Source organism: Carassius carassius, chromosome 4 (genome assembly GCF_963082965.1).
Source record: "Carassius carassius chromosome 4, fCarCar2.1, whole genome shotgun sequence".
NCBI classification, from domain to species: domain Eukaryota; kingdom Metazoa; phylum Chordata; class Actinopteri; order Cypriniformes; family Cyprinidae; genus Carassius; species Carassius carassius.
Genome location: NC_081758.1, coordinates 25,088,438 through 25,105,646, shown reverse-complemented (window position 1 = coordinate 25,105,646; position 17,209 = coordinate 25,088,438). Strand labels below are relative to the sequence as shown.

Sequence of the window (17,209 nt, the reverse complement as noted above, 5' to 3'; positions counted from 1 at the left end):
ACCGCAGCATCTCGTTCCCTATTCAGGGAACCAAGGTTACATACGTAACCGAGATGTTCCCTTTCATAGGTCACTTCGATGCTGCGGTGACGTCACCACGTATGGGAACGCTATACCATCACGCCTGACGTACCTGATAGCTTGGATCCAAGGAAGCATCTGCTCAAGCGGAGAGAACCCGGGAGCCAGGAGCCATCCTCACATCCAGACTGTAAGACCTGATAAAAGTGCTCGGTGAGGACCAGCCTGCCGCAGCACAGATATCATCCATAGAAGATCCACTGAGAAAGGCTTGAGAAGAAGCCACTGCTCTCGTGGAATGACCTTTTACTCCTAAGGGCGAAGCGAGCCCGCGCGCCTCATAGGCCAAGGAAATAGCCTCCACCAGCCAATGGGACATGCGCTGTTTCGTAACTGCATGGCCCTTATTCTTATGTCCAAAACAGACAAACAGCTGGTCAGACTCACGCCATGGGGCAGTGCGATCCACATAAGTCTTCAACGCCCTCACAGGGCAAAGACTTAGATCTCCAGACTCTGTCGCAGCAGGAGAAAAGGCCTCCAGGACCACCTGCTGAAAATGAAAAGGATTAGACGCGACCTTAGGAACATAATTAGGCCTAGGTCGCAACAACACTTTCACAGAGCCTGGTGCAAACTCCATGCACGAGGGTGAGACAGAGAGAGCCTGTAAATCCCCAACTCTTTTAAGGGAGGATAAAGCAATGAGAAGAAGTGTCTTCAGAGACAGGAGCTTATCCGATACAGTTTCCAGGGGCTCAAACGGATGCCCTGACAAACCCAGTAACACAATGGATAAATCCCATGAAGGAACTCGCACAGGGCGGAAAGGCCTCAACCGTCGCGCACCCTGTATAAAGCGAGAAACCAGTGGATGACGACCCACTGAAACACCACCTATATGCTCATGGTGAGCTGAGATAGCTGCCACATAAACCTTCAGGGTGGCTGGTGTCAATCCCTCCGAAAAACGGTCTTGAAGAAACTCCAGTACTGAAGCCACAGGGCAGTAAACTGGATCCACATCATGAGTTTCACACCATGTCATAAACAGTTTCCACTTGAAAGCATATAAGCGTCTCGTAGAAACTGCTCTAGAGTTCAGTATAGTCTCGGTAGTTTCAGCAGAAAGACCGGGACATATCAACTCACTCCGCTCAGAGGCCACGCCCACAGGTTCCACAGATCTGGCCTCGGATGCCAGATCCGTCCCTGTGCTTGCGATAATAAATCCCGTCTGAGGGGAATCTCCACCGGAGAGCCCGCTAACAGATTGATGAGATCCGCAAACCACGGCTGTGTGTGCCATCGCGGAGCCACCAGCAACAGCTGTCCCACTCTGTCCCGCCGTATTCTGCATAATACCGCTGGGACCAGCCGAATCGGAGGAAACGCATACAAGCTGGTCCTGGGCCAGCTGTGAGCTAGCGCATCCAGACCCAGGGGTGATGGAGGGCTTAGGGAGAACCATAGCGGGCAATGCGTAGTCGTGCTCGACGCGAATAAATCCACTTCCGCTTCCCCGAAAATATGCCGTAGGTGATTCACCGTTTGGGGGTGTAATCTTCATTCCCCTTGTTCCAGAGTCTGCCTGGATAATAAATCCGCTCCGAAGTTCAGTCGTCCGGGGATGTGAACAGCCCGGATCGACAGAAATTTGTCGTGAGACCAAAGAAGAATCCGCCTCGCCAGTCTGCACAGAGGGCGAGAACGTAATCCTCCCTGATGGTTCAGATAAGCCACGACCGCAGTGTTGTCCGTTCTGAGAAGCACATGACGGCCGGTCAGTAGACTCGAAAAATACTGGAGAGCCAGAAAAACCGCCAGTAATTCCAATTTGTTTATGTGCCAGCTGCGTTGTGCCGCTGTCCACACTCCGTGGGCTGGGCGCCCCTGACAAACAGCTCCCCACCCGGTCAAAGACGCATCTGTCGTGACAGTCTCTCGGGAAGCACAAATTCCCAGCCGAACCCCGGTGAGGAGAAATTCGGCTGATGTCCATTGTTTTAACGACATCACACACCTCCGCGTCACCGAGATCGTTCGATGCGGAGAACAACGGGGTGAAATATTCTGTCGTTTCGTCCACCACTGAAACGGGCGCATGTAAAGCAAACCCAGATGAATCACGGGAAGCGCCGCCGCCATTAGACCTAGTAGTCTGAGGCACAGTCTCACTGTCACTGTGTGACCCGCCCTGAAGTGCTGAACGCATGACGTAATCGACTGAGCGCGCGGGACAGAAAGCTTTGCTGTCATCGCGCGAGAGTCCAAATCTACTCCCAGAAAGGTAATCCGTTGAGAGGGGATTAATACACTTTTCTGGAAGTTTGTGCGTAAACCCAGGCTGTGTAAATGATTTAGCACAATATCTCAATGAGAGTGTGCTTGAGTCTGAGATTGCGCTAACACCAGCCAGTCGTCCAGATAGTTTAACACACGGACGCCCCGGAGCCGCAACGGGGCCAGAGCTGCGTCCATGCATTTTGAGAATGTACGGGGAGCTAGCGCTAAGCCAAAGGGAAGAACGCGGTACTGATACGCTTTGCCCTCCAAAGCGAATCTGAGGAACTTCCGGTGTCTCTCGATGATCTGAATATGAAAATAAGCATCCTTCAGATCGATCGTGACAAACCAGTCGTTTGGTTGAATCTGAGACAAAATAGATTTTACCGTCAACATCTTGAATTTGCTCGACCTGAGTGCAAGATTTAGACGGCGTAAATCCAGAATGGGTCGTAATCCGCCGTCCTTTTTTGGTACCACAAAATAACGGCTGTAAAACCCTGACTCCATCTGAGAGGGGTGTACTTCTTCTATAGCCCCTTTGCTCAGTAGAGCTAACATTTCCTGTCTCAGCACCGCCATGTCCATCGGTTTCATCACCGTGGAGAGAATTCCGCGGAAAGGGGACGGGCCTTTCCGAAACTGAATGGTGTATCCGTGACAAATTGTGCGTAACACCCATTGAGAAATGCCGGGCAAGCGTTCCCACGCGGCCCGAAACAATATTAGCGGTTTCAACATTCAACAACGTTCGTTTCCTGCAACGCTGTTGCACACATAGAAATGTCCGGGCACGAAAGACTCACGGTGTTCGTGCACAGGGGAAGTATATGCAGAGCAGGCGTTGTATCTCGTTGTACGTAATCCTGAAACGTGTCCACGGCAGGAATTAGGCCAACAGATTGAGCATCGGGCTCTGCCGCTAGCGAAACAGCGGCGGCTGAGCGAGCCGTCATGACGGGCCGTTCGATGAAGACCCTTTGAAGCGCTCCTCGAGCTCTGAAAACTGGATCGTGCATAGTGTCTGAGGAAGCGATTGGTGTTACAGTTCGCTCCAATGCTGTTCGAGGCGCTGTTTGCGGCGAAACAGTCAGGGTTTGAGCGTGGGGACTGCAATGAGAGTGTTGGATGCGCGAAAGCGGTCCAACAGCGCTCTCTAGCGGAGGGCACAGTCCCTGGCAGGCAGCGAAAAAATCAGGAGCTGCTGTTATGTGCCCGAGAACGAGAGGCCTTGGCCGTCGAACTCAGGTTCAACCTTTTTCGCTGGCGTTGTTGAGCCGGTGGAACAACCCTAGGGCCCCAGTCCTTGCGAGGGGGCGCCATAGGTGAAGGCTCTTCCCGAGAGGGCACTCGCTGGCGGTGAGAGGAGGTTGAGCGAGAACGCGCGGGCGCCTGACGGCGTTCAACCTCTCTGGGTCTGCGGGGAATCAGCTGGCGGAAAGCGGCTGATTGTTGTTTCGCTGCTGTGAACTTCTCCACCACTGAAGTGACCGCCTCTCCAAATAAACCGTCCTTAGACACAGGGGCATCCATGAGGAAAGATTTATCCTTTTCCTTTATATCGGTGAGATTAAGCCAGAGGTGGCGCTCAACCGTAATTAATCCAGCCATGGAACGGCCCACTGCTCGAGCAGTATGTTTGGTAGCACGAAGCGCCAAATCAGTTGCTCGCCGTAGTTCCTTGACCGCCTCAGGTGTAATGACGTCCCCCTCGTCCAATCCTTTTAACAGCTCCGCTTGGTAGGCCTGAAGGACCGCCATGGAATGAAGCGAAGCAGCCGCTTGACCAGCGGCCATATAGGATTTTCCCACTAAACTAGACGTGACTCGACACGCCTTCGAGGGGAGGAGGGGGCGGGACTTCCACGCCGCGGCCGAATTAGGCGCAAGATGTTCGGCGAGAGTCTCCTCCATCGGCGGTATCGCTGTATAGCCGTGACTCGCCATGCCCGAAATGGTGGCGAAATCCGCGGCCGCAGCGTTCGTGATGCGCGCCGCAAACGGCTGTTTCCAGGACCTCGAAACCTCCTGGTGGAGGTCCGGGAAAAAGGGTAAAGGCCTCCGGGGCTGCGCAGGTGTCCGACTAGTTAGAAAACGGTCGTCCAGCTTCGAAGAAGGTTGGGCCTCGGCCTTCTCAACCTCCCATTCCAGCCCCAATGTACCCACTGCACGGGAAACCACATCCAACAGCTCACTGTAGGAGGGGGAAACACGCCTCTCCTGTCCACTAGGAGGGAGAGGGCTCGTGTCGGCCGCGAAGTCCTCGGACCCCGAGGCTGCAGTGGAAAGAACGTCGTCATCATGGCGGTCACAACCGAAGGAGATGGCACTACATGCCCCCGGTGTGGGCCGTAAATCCTCACAGGAAAAGACGACAGGTTCAAAAGTTTTCCTGTGTATTAGGGTAGGGGAGAGCGAGCGATGTGGAGAGTAATTTTCCATCGCTGAACTGTCCTCGAGCTCCATGTCACACGTGTCACCCCAAGCTATCACCTCGTGCGGTGCCTCGGCAGTCGCAGAAGTGGTGTGGCGGGGGTTAGACACGGCGACATCTGAGAACACATCTACCCTCGAGCGAAGGACCCTGAGTCGCAGGCCATCGCAATGGGGGCATGAAGAAAGGCCGCTAAGCGCCTCCTGTGCGTGGTGTAAGCCTAGGCAGACTACGCACCTGTCATGAGTGTCCCCCTGAACGATGTACCTGGTACACGGGTCCTTGCACTTCTTGAAACTCATCGCGTCCGCGGAGAGGAGTATACTGCTCGTGATGATCGCTGAGAACGCGAGACAATAGGGCACAGGAGATTCGCTTCGTACTGAAGGAATGAAATCTGAGGTAAATGGCGCGCGGCACCAGGTATATATATGCCTACGCATGCTGGGCGGTGCCACGCGCTATTTGGCCAATAGGATTGGCGGGATGGTATAGGGCTTCAGACATTCGTCACACCGAAGGTGTTCCCATACGTGGTGACGTCACCGCAGCATCGAAGTGACCTATGAAAGGGAAATACAAATATTGGAAAGTTGCTTTATATTTTTGTGGAAACTGTGATGCTGATTGTCAGGATTTCTTGATGAATAGAAAGTTTAAAAGAAAAGTATTTATTATAAAATGATCGCCTCTCTTTATTTCTTTAAAAAATATGTATCTTCTTAACCCCAAACTAGCGTAAATGCACATTTTCAGAGAATTTTCATTCAATGAACCAAAGTGATGCACTAAGGTCTAAAAATATCCTTTGCTTGTTTCTTTGCAGGTCTAACAAATGACAGATGCTCAATGGCAGAAGGTTACAGCAGCTGTCAACATAATTATTTTAGACCACAAGTGATAACTTTATTTTAAATACCATCAAAACATGCTGGCTCACTGCTGCATTGATGTCTGCTTTTGCCAGATTTGCGATATGAGCGCAGTCGATTGTGATTACATTTGCAGACCACAGGAGTCGCTTAAACGTCGATACCACTATAACAGCATATGAATTCAGTCGAAAGTTTGTGAAGTTACAAACTCTCCATATCACACTGTTTTTATGAATCTGTGTGCTTTTTGAATACAAATACATCTGATGTTTACAAGGAAATTCTGTTAAGGTTTCCTAACCTGCACGACAATGTTTTAGGCACTTTAGTTAAAGTGTCAAGAGTGTAAAGAGCTAGCCATGTCAAAGGGGACCGATTATAGAGCTCTGTGGTATACAGGTCTCATATCAACACATAGAGACACTTATGAATGCTGTAAAACCTCAAAGCATGTTTTTGAAACCGCTGTGAGAGGAATGCTGATACACGACGAATACTCCCTCTATCACAAGAGCTTTATTTAGCTCAGAGCTGTGGCTGATATGTCTTTGGGCTGTATACTGTTGCAAACCAGTGGAAATGTTGGGCAGAATGTTGAATGTTTTGCTGATTTTAAAATATTTATCAGAAATAACTCTACAGTATTCATTCTACAGAAAAAATTAATAAGGAGAGTTTTAAGCACATCCTTGTTTTATAAAACATCAAGCAATTCCCAAGGTTTGACAGCGTATGATCTGCGAATATAGGACGTAGCCATCGGGGATATCCTAGCATCCCGTTCACACTCATAATGAGAACACAGCAGAAATGTATCATAAGAGCCAATGAAGCAGCTGCCCTGAGGCAATTACAGGAGCTTTTGTGTTGTATTTGGAGACTTGTTTTGCTGTAGGGTTTGTAATGGCTGATAGTGATGAGATTGTTCAGACTTTTAGGGCTATTTGTTGACTTCCAGATTTAAATCTGATTCACAGGCTGTACATTGTATTCTGATTTTGATTGAGATTGGTTCTTTTCAGATTAATGCGGCTGTATTTGGGTTATATGTTTATTAATTTTTTTTTCTCCAAGTGTTCATTTTAAAGTATGTAACTAGTTTGGTCATATTGTATGTTTTTGATTCTTTAAAAAAAAACGGCTCATAAGAGTCATTAGTTTATGAATCAGGTTACATTGGTTGTGCTGCATTCGTTTGATTAATTCAAAAGTACCGGTCCATAGGAGTCATTCTGTTGATAGTCGGACTAGCTAAGACTTCAGATATATGAAGGCAGTGCACTCATATTACTTCTAAATGGCAGGAAGTGTATGCACAGTATGGCAGGACTAAATGAAAGAGCTGATTGGTAGTCAATGCATCACTGCAGTTACTTTTAATGCTATTTGGTCATAAGAAACTAAATTTATAAGACAGTTGTTGTAAGATGTCAATAGTGATTTCAAATATTAAATGTATTTGTTGGTAGACCGCTTTGGGAAATTCGATGTGCTTGCATGACTGAAATAGCTGGCCAGAGGCAATTCGAAGATGGCAGCCAAGTGAAATGACTTGCCTTTAAGGGACTTTGCTAACTGGTAGTGCTGTATGTTTTTGATTCATTAAAAAAACAACTGGCTCATAAGAGTCTAATTTAGTTTTTTTTAGTTTTTTTGTGAATCAAGTTCCACTGGTTGCACTATATGTTTGTTTTTCATCTGCAGTTGGCAAGGATAACTCAATAGAAGCCTATTTTTGCCATTATTTTCTGTGTCAGTCTCTTTATTGCAATACATTTGATGCGTGTGTGTGTGTGTGTGTGTGTGTGTGTGTGTGTGTGTGTGTATATATATATATACAGTACAGACCAAAAGTTTGGAAACTTTACTATTTTTAATGTTTTTGAAAGAAGTTTCTTCTGCTCATCAAGCTTGCATTTATTTGATCAAAAATACAGAAAAAACTGTAATATTGTGAAATATTATTACAACTTAAAATTATAGTTTTCTATTTGAATATAGTTTAAAATAATAATTTATTCTTGTGATGCAAAGCTGAATTTTCAGCATCATTACTCCAGCCTTCCGTGTCACATGTAACATCCAGTCTATCACATGATCATTTAGAAATCATTCTAATATTCTGATTTATTATGAGTGTTGGAAACAGTTCTGCGGTCTAATATATTTGATGAATAAAAGGTTAAAAAGAACTGCATTTATTAAAAAAAAAAAAATTCTAATAATATATATTCTAATATATTTTCTTTACTATCACTTTTTATCAATTTAACACATCCTTGCTGAATAAAAATATTGATTTTATTAAAAAAAAAAGAAAAAAAAATTACTGACCCCAAATTACGTACCAGTAGTGTACAGTATAGTGTTATTACAAAATATTTATATTTTAAAAACAGCTTTTTTTTTTTTTACTTTTTATTCATCAAAGTATCCTAAAAAAGTATCACATGTTCTGAAAAAATATTAAGCAGCAGAACTGTTTCCAACTTTGATAATGAATCATAATATTAGAATGATTTCTTAAGGATCATGTGATAATGATCCTAAAAAATCAGCTTTGCATCACAAGGGCTGTGTGACTCTACAATATATAAGGGCTGTGTATTGGCAAGAATCTGGCGATACGATACGCATCACGATACAGGGGTTGTGATACAATATATTGCAATACACTGCGATACTGTAAGCAAGGCGATATATTGGGATATGCAATAATCAGTCCCTGTAACATTCAACGTTATTTAACCACTTTTTGTGCAGTATGAGTAAAAGGGGAAAGTGCTTGCAGGATCTTTTAATAAAATAAAACAATATAAAAACAATAAAGGCATAATCTGAAAAACCAAGGCTTGTGCATTATAAAGAATAATATTCTGAAATTACAGTTGGTTTGATACCTTTATCTCAAATGGTGTCAGTTTAATTAAAGTGGATACATTAAATAAAGTGTGAAAAATATTGATTCAGTACTGTATATAAAAACAATAAATGCACAATCTGAAAAACGAAGCCTTGTGCATTATACTGAATGATATTCTGTATATTTTACAGTTGGTTTGATACCTTTAGATCAAATGGTGTTGTTTAGTGGATTTATATTGTTGCATACATTAAAAGTTGTAAAATTATTATAAAACATAAAATGGTAATTAAAAAAAACGGAACAATTATTATTATTTGTGCAATAACAGGGATGTTTTCCCAACATTTTAGTATTGATTTTATATTATAATGTCACATAGTTAAATTTAATTAATTTAAATGGTTATTTATTTAAAAAAACAATCCCCCTAGAAATTAAGCCTTGTGCAATATTTATGACTGAGTTAGTTTGGGATCAAAACATAACAGCCACAAAGAGTTTAACTGGCCAAAAAAAACTAATGTCTAATGAGAGTCAAACGTCATACTAACTTTTCCTTCGAAAACTGCGACACGAGCACCACACCAAATGCACAAGCGGCCCCAAAATGAGAGAGAGCTGCGGCGATCGTGATACATGTATATACCATCTCTGCCCTGCTGTCACTTTGAGCTTTCTCAGATGTGTCCTGCACACATGGAAGAACATCATAAATTTAACATCTATTATGCTGAGATTTTACTAGGCGAGGAGAATTATAGTAAGTTAAAATGTAATTCTCAGTCATCATGCTAAGCCACTAAGCCATTAGCCACTAATTTTTCATTTTAATACCATAACGCTTTAGACTTCCTGTTTATTGACCGGAGGGGGTGGGATAAGGAAACGGGAGGGAGGGGTAGTGGAGAAGGAGAGGGAAAAGAAACACTTTACTTAGGGGGTTTCCATCTTTCCTGAGATGAGAAGTGGCTACAGGAATGTTTGTTTTATGCCTGTCTGGATGTTCTCTGTGAATCTCTTTTTTTTTTTTTTTTACCATTGATGATTCCTGAAATACTAATAAAATAGTATTAACTGTTGATTGGTGACATGAAGAAAAATGTACTCTAATGATGAAGAACTCAAACTCGGTAGTAGCGGTATACTTGCTTCTCGGAAATGTCATGGTATTATGATTGAAAATTTACGGTTTTTATTCTATGTACATTTTCTTATTTACGGTATTGGAAAAAAAATCATCCGGATGGGAAATGTCAAGAGCATGTACAGAAATCCTTTCCTCCTCAAATGTCTGTCAGATTTGTCAGCTAGTGTCACATACATGTATGAAGCAACGAAGATGTCAGAGAGAACCAAGGCTTATACCACCAATCTCCATTCTTCGCTGAAAAATTACATTCAAATCAGCAGTGTGGGGTAATTTTGGATGTCCAAAAAACGTTTTAATTTTGATATTGATTTTAAAAGCTATGGTATTTCCAGTTGATGCATGATCATATCCAGTAATCGCTGTAAGCTTTGTGTTTTGTTAATTTCAATAAGAAACAAAGAATCCAATTCAAATCTTGAAATACTGTATACCAGTTAAACTGCAATGTCTTCTGTTACAGTTATTGAGTTCTGAAAATCTCATACTTTTGCACCTCTTCACATGCCACATATCATATTTGTAGATGAAAAGCCACATTTGAATGGTGTTAGTGTGTTTTACTTTAAGTGTGTGATATAGAGGCAGTAGAATTGTGGGCGTCTGGGCGGGAAATCCCAAAGCACTGCTGGGAGTCAGGGAGTTCTGGAATGCTGAAGGGGCAGAGCATGGAGGAAGGAAACGGACAAAGCTGATCTGATCACAGCAATGAAAAGTGTTTGTACGTGACCATTTGTGCTCATATGCACATGCAGATTTACGCAAACATTTTGACATCCGACATTTCTGAGTTCTCCTGGCATTTGAAACTATAAATTTGCATTTGGTGTCCAGCGACTTTGGGGGAAAAAACTCTATTGTTTTACTCTTCACTTTTCACCTTTATTTCCTTGTGCTTCTGTTGTGTTAATTGGAATTGATCTTTTTAGGCTGTTTGTGTAATATGATATATTTTAGAATGTCATTTCATCCACATGTGTTCCAGTGAGCCAGAGATCGTCTTTAAGGGCTTTCAGCAGCCTGCTTTTATAAAAAGGCCTGAGTTTCAGAGCCCAACTCACCCTGACAGCCATATCAGCTCAGTCTGCGTATGAATACAAAGACTGTTACTGACAACATCTGCAGGCCGTCTATTATTGTTTTGGACTTGTTTTGGCTCACATGGATTTAACGCCTATAAATTATCGCTTTTTTATGTTTATAGTCCTAATGTCAAGTTGGTGCCAAAGCTACTGTTTTAATTGACAGTTATTCTGTTGAAAAATGTTGGTTTCCTATATCTTACCTCACACAGCATTGTCATTGGCTACCTAGACAGTGCATGTATGGATTTGATAGTTTCCCAGATGTTAATGGTTTACGCTCAGTCTTATGCTAATGTGGCCTACTTAAGAAATTCTCAAATTGTTTTTTGTGCTGCACAAAGAAAAGCGTTTTTGACACATTAGAGGACAAAATTTCAAGTTAATCACGGTTTCATTAAATGCATATTCTGCTGTACCACTCATATATTTTACACTCTGTCTGGCTTATTTGTTTCAGAAAAATAAATCCCCATTTTTTGCTATCCAATTCCAAATCACTTTATTCAATTTGAAAACTCCTTGGCTCCTTCCCCAAATGTACATCAAACAGTACCTCAGTACTTTCTAGGCAAATTACTGATATAGGAGAATATTTAGTGTGTTTACTAGTGCTTTGTAAACTGATTTGTTCTGTCAGTCAGACACCAACAAAATCAAAGAGCTTTCTTTGGCTCCTAAAAACATAAAGCGCGTAATTTCTCTTGTGCCCCTGGTAAATCTAATGATGGAGTTCACTACTGGAATATTAATGACATGAGGAATCTCCCATTTTCTCTCTGGCTATCTTCTCTTTTATTTTAATTCCTGTGTAGAAATACTACTGCTTCTGACAGCTTTAAATCATGTTTTTAATGAGATGATAATGGGATCTGTTTCATTGCATCTCAGATTTAGTGGATAGTGTCCAGATGGAGGCAGATGAGAAACTTTAATGTCAGGATTGATTTTCTCAGGGCCTGTCACTTTAGTTTGTTTTGTGTTTGTTGAGGTCTGGCCGTTAAGTCAGTCAATTAATGCAAGTAAATGGTAGTTTACATTGTAGTTACTGTGTAAACTACTGTAGCCCAGCTGCTTTGATGTCTGTTAATCAAAGAACAAAAGATAAAAAGAGGAAATCAAGAACTTTTTCAGCTTTAAGAATAAGTCTTTATTTCATTTACAATTTAGTGTTTGATAACTAGAGATATGCCAGTATCAAATTTTTCTGTTGCGATTAATTGCTAATGCTTTCATCACGGTATCACGGTATTATCACGGTATTGAAATTTTGTTTTTAAAAAGTGGTCATAATACAGTACAACAGGTTAAATAACTTTTTTTTCTTTTACAAAAATAACTGAACATATAAATACAATAAAGCAATACAGATATAAAGTTAAGTTTTACACATAAAAAATTACAAAAGAACTATAAAGACCAATCGGTATCACTTTACAATAAGACCTCATTAGTTGACCTTATGGCGCTTTTCCATTACCAGTACCGGCTCGGCTCGGCTCGGCTCGCTTTTCGCTCCGTTTTCCATTGCAGATAGTACCTCCACAATAGTACCTGGTTGTCATAGCGACGCTGCAGGAAACTGCCGTGACGTAATCTTCTACGCGACACACACCCGCTACCCACACACACAGGACAATGGAGGAAATCGAGTGCATGTTGTTTTTGATCCTCGGGATATATTGGATATATCACGCAATCTCTGGCCAAACTTTTTAAAAATGGCGGGGTTATTCTGGATACTATCTGGAAACTATTGCTGGCGCGTGTAATGATGACGCAGTGAATAGTGACGATTCTCTCTGACCAATCAGCAGTCTGCTGTGTTTTCACGTCACATTATAGTATCGCCTCAGCTCGCTTGGAACCTCGCCGGAGGTAGTACAAAAATAAGTACCTGGAAGCCGGTACAGGTACAACTTTTACACCGTGGAAAACCAAACAGAGCCGAGCCGAGGCGAGCTGGTACTGTGTAGTGGAAAAGCGCCATTAGTTAATGCATTAACATTCACAATGAGCAATAGTTACATTTGCTACAGAACTTATTAATCTTTGTTAAAACAAATACTTAAATACTAAATCTTGGTTCATGTTAACTCATTAACAGTTTTATTAAATATTGGAAAACCTAAGATTAATGAATGTTCAGAAGATTTTTTTCATTGGCAGTTTAACTCATGAATTAACTAATGTTAACTAATGAAGTCCTAATGTAAAGTGTGAATGAACAATAAAGAATCAAAACACTTTCAAACAATATCTAGGTGATGTTGTAGTCCAGATTAAAATGAAAAAAAAAAAGTTATTTAGTCTAAATATTTAAGTATTTGGTGCTGTGATGAACACCATAGCAAATCCACAAAATCTGAATGGCTATTTAAAATTATTTAAATATGTTTCAGAAAGTAGTCCAGCTGGTTTATTTATGGGGTTTCCAGGGTAAGGACATGTTCTGCAGTTTAGCGCCATCTGCTGTCCGAGAGTGAATGTGCTTTCATTCAGCGCGTCTCTCACGTGCTCCTCATGTGCTCATGCGTGCTTGTTTACATCAGAGCGCACACGTGTCTTTCAAGCAGCATACAGTGGTGTTGTGCATTTTGACCAGTTGATGGGAATATTATTCTTAAAATGCATTCCAAATTCTGAACAATTTATAATATATAATTATTCACGGTATTTAGAAGTGCCCACAATGATATATAGCATTACCAAATACTGGCACATGTCTATTGATAACTTTATTTCCTACTTGCTGAAGGGCACAGGTAAATGTATTTTTTATATAATGGGTTAATGTGAAGCCATTGTAACTTACAAGCTGTGCAAAACATGTGCAAAATATGATAATGTTTTGCGAAGGTGATGGAGATTTACCGTTTATTACAGAACCAGCTTTACTGACAGGATTCGCATTAAATATCGTGCAGCCCTAATGTGAAGAATGTTTTAAGTTTAAGTTAGAAGTTATTTAAATGTTAAAATGGAAAGTTCTCAATTATACTGTAATGTTGAATGGCTATAGTCAATGGTTAAATATTAGGGGGAAAAACTATTTCACAGAGACGCCAGTAGTACTATTCGTATTAGTGATACTCGCCTTCAGTAAAAAACAAATGTTAAATATATACTGTTTTTATGTTGTTTCTACATTAATTTTAAGATTGAATGTGTAATTATTGCAGTATAAACGTTTATTTAAATACTTTAATGTTAGGTGGGATCAGGGTCGCCCTAAGTGGGGTTCAACTGGTGTGGTCGCACCAGGCCCCATGCCGAACGGACCAAGGGGGAAGCTCTTATGCGTAGTGAAATGAGTAAAGAAATCAAGTCTGATTCTGGTTTCATTTTAATCAAGTGATAATGATTAATAGCATGATAAATTTCTATGAGGAATGATGATCTAGTGACAATCTGGTGTGCGTTGATCAACCCCCCCAAATCTTAACCAGTTTTAAAACCATGGGAGACCACAGACAAGTGATTTTTAGCCTTTTAATCCTTTGAACACACACACTAGATGATTCGACCAGACCACGAGACCACACACTTGATGATTGTAGGAACGATTTCACAGTGACACTTGATCTCACGGAGACTCGCAAGATCAAACGTGACTAGACAGGAAAAACAAATAGAGGACAATCAACATTGTCAGCTGGCTCTCCTGGCGCGTGTTCTGTTTCACAGTGAAAAAGGAAGTATAAAAAAGAATATGGGTGACGTTCTATGCTTTCGTGGCATGTTTGTGGCTGCTAAGTTTCAGCTATAGAAGCATGAAACATCCGGTAGGTGACACTTTGCTCGCTCTTATTGGCTATCGTGGGGATCACGTCAGAGGCAGCCCGATCAAGGTTCAGTTCGGCGACGCTCCGTCTCGATTGGGAGCAGATAAATTATCATACCACACAATAGAGTATATTTTTGGACAAAAAAATTGTCTGTGAAAGGCCGCGGATCGGGCCACACCCCCAGATCATTCAGGGATGCAAATCGGGCTTAAAATCAGCCCAGAATATTAAAATATCTAGTGTGTCTAGTGTGCGCGGCCAGCATTACACTACACCACTGACTTTACTGATGGTTACATAAGCGCTTGTTTGTTTCATTTTTTTTTATTTTGTTAATAAATCAGAGTTGATCTGTATGTGTACCTTTCTTTTTTGGGGCATTTTTGAGGCACATGTTGTAACAAAATGTGGGCTCGTCCTTTTTGTATTTATTTGTGCTAATGTCTTTTTTTATTAATTTTGTCATTTTCTTGAATCAACCCGACTGAAAGAGTATATTATCTTATTTCACTCTTTTACTGTTTCAGAGCTGGAGGCGAAGGAGGCCTGTGACTGGCTCAGAGCAGCAGGGTTTCCTCAGTATGCTCAGCTGTATGAAGGTAATTCAGAACTCATCCCACAAAAGTCCACTCATCTCTCCATTTCCACACTATATCGGTCTCTTTCTTATGCCCATTAACTCAGCTCCTTTGTGTGACTCTGTGTTATTCGTTTCTTCTGGTTTCCCTCCATATTGTTGCTTTAGAAAGTTGCAGAGATCCTCCCTCCCACTTTGTCTCTGTTCATGTCCATGACTGAATGGATGTTAAAGCTTCAGTATTATTTTGTTTGAGGCTTAGTGATTGGGGAAATTCATGCGATGGCTTTTAGTTCAGATCCCTTCTGGGTTGTGAGCGAAAAGCCATGCTGAACCAGTATGAGTTCCACATCACTGCTCTGAAGCAGCCAACACCGGTGCTTCAGATATTAAGAGCTTGTTTTAGTCCTGCTGGCCTGCTCCATAACTAACCAGAGACTGATTTTTGCCATTTCACATACACTAATGTTTAATAAATCTGGAAAGTTCATGCTGGCTCAGTTAACAGGTAATAGAAATAGAAATAATTCTGGGAGAAATGCATTTTAGTTTAAAATAATTGGCAGATTCAAATCGAAAAAATAATAATAATAATAATAATTCTGTCTTCAGTTACTCACCCTCATGTCAGTTCAAACCCTCTGATTTACTTTCTTTCCTGGTCACATGTTTTCCATATAATGATAGTGAATGAGGACAGGTGCTGTCAAGTTAAACAATGGCAAAAAATAAAGCACAAAGTGTGATAAAAGTTATTCATATAACTTTATTCCAAGTCTTCTGAAACTGTATGATAGCTTTGTGTGACACTAAGGCATACACAATATAAACATTTAGATATTTCACATTTGGATTACCTTTGCCAACTGTCATCTAATACTCACTTAAATCAAATCTTTTAAAATGCGGTACTAATATTTTTCATAACACCGTTAAATGCAATCATTAGCAAATCCAAAAATCTGCTTAAATTAACTTTCAGTACAGTAACATTAACTTACATTAAACTTACAGTACAATTGGTACAGTATGCTGTTAATACTAATACAATCCATTAAAAGTATTATTTCATTTGTATTATTATTTTTTTACTAATCTGTTTTAGCTAGTTTTAAAATCATTTGAGACCTGGGCAGACCACTTCACACCTTTTTTGTTTGAAGTGATGTGTGGTCTCAAAAGACCACACTATTGAGTTTCTTTACTTCCTGATGTTTTTACTCCGTACATGATGCTGACGAATCCACAGACAACTTCTAATATTAGCCTACTAAGATTTCACTGGCAGGGCTGAATCTGCACCTGAATTAGGGCTGGATGATTAATCGAAAAGTAATCGAAAGTGAAATTCAGAACCTCTAACCGACTTAATTTTCCCATGTCGGTTATTTCGTTTTTTTAATCCTGTTAAAACTTCCCTCTTAAAAGCATACTACTGCGTGTGTAGCCACATGACTCTGCCCCGTCCAGTCAGTGGCATAAAAGCAAACACTGAGGTGAACGCCGGTTCAACACATAGTGATGGCGCGCGAGCAGTGAGCCTTGCGTCTTCACTAAACTTTGTCAGTTGTATTTGTTTTATGGTTTGGACAATCAAGCGATTAGACGGTCGGATGTGTATTATTATTTCGAGCTACAATGTTCACGCAGCTGCATTGTGGCACGAAAACTCATATAAACAGTAGCTGTGAAGATTGCACGCACAGGAATGCAGAAACTAGTACTAAACTAAAGTAGCTTAGAATCTCAAAACTTATTATAACTTATAACCCACAGCTTCACAATAATATAGAGACGGTATGACTAATTCACACACGCAATCACTCGTACTGGTACTGTGCTAATTTATCTTTATCTGATCTTTATTTATCTCTTACACCGGGCAATAATCTATTAGAAATGTTACGAACATAGATAAAATAACTGTTGATAGTGAGCTATGATGTCAGATCGCGCTTTCAATAGGAAACAATATCCCACCTTTTAATAATCGATCTCAACCGTCTGGCGTAGGCCAGTCTAAAAAGACGTTCAGGACAGTTGACAGAACGCTGCTGCGTGTCGTCATGAAAGCATATCATTTTCACATGTTATGAATCAGAATCAGAATCAGAATGAGCTTTTATTGCCAGG

General features: G+C 41.4%; 1 protein-coding gene across 1 annotated transcript in view; it reads left to right on the top strand.

Annotated features, from left to right (window-relative positions):
* Positions 1-17,209, top strand: part of LOC132139593 (stAR-related lipid transfer protein 13-like) — a 51,472-nt gene that overhangs the window by 16,488 nt on the left and 17,775 nt on the right. The window contains exon 2 of the mRNA XM_059548065.1: positions 15,027-15,098. Within this exon, the coding sequence (XP_059404048.1) occupies positions 15,027-15,098 (72 nt within the window). The remainder of the gene's footprint in view (positions 1-15,026; positions 15,099-17,209) is intronic.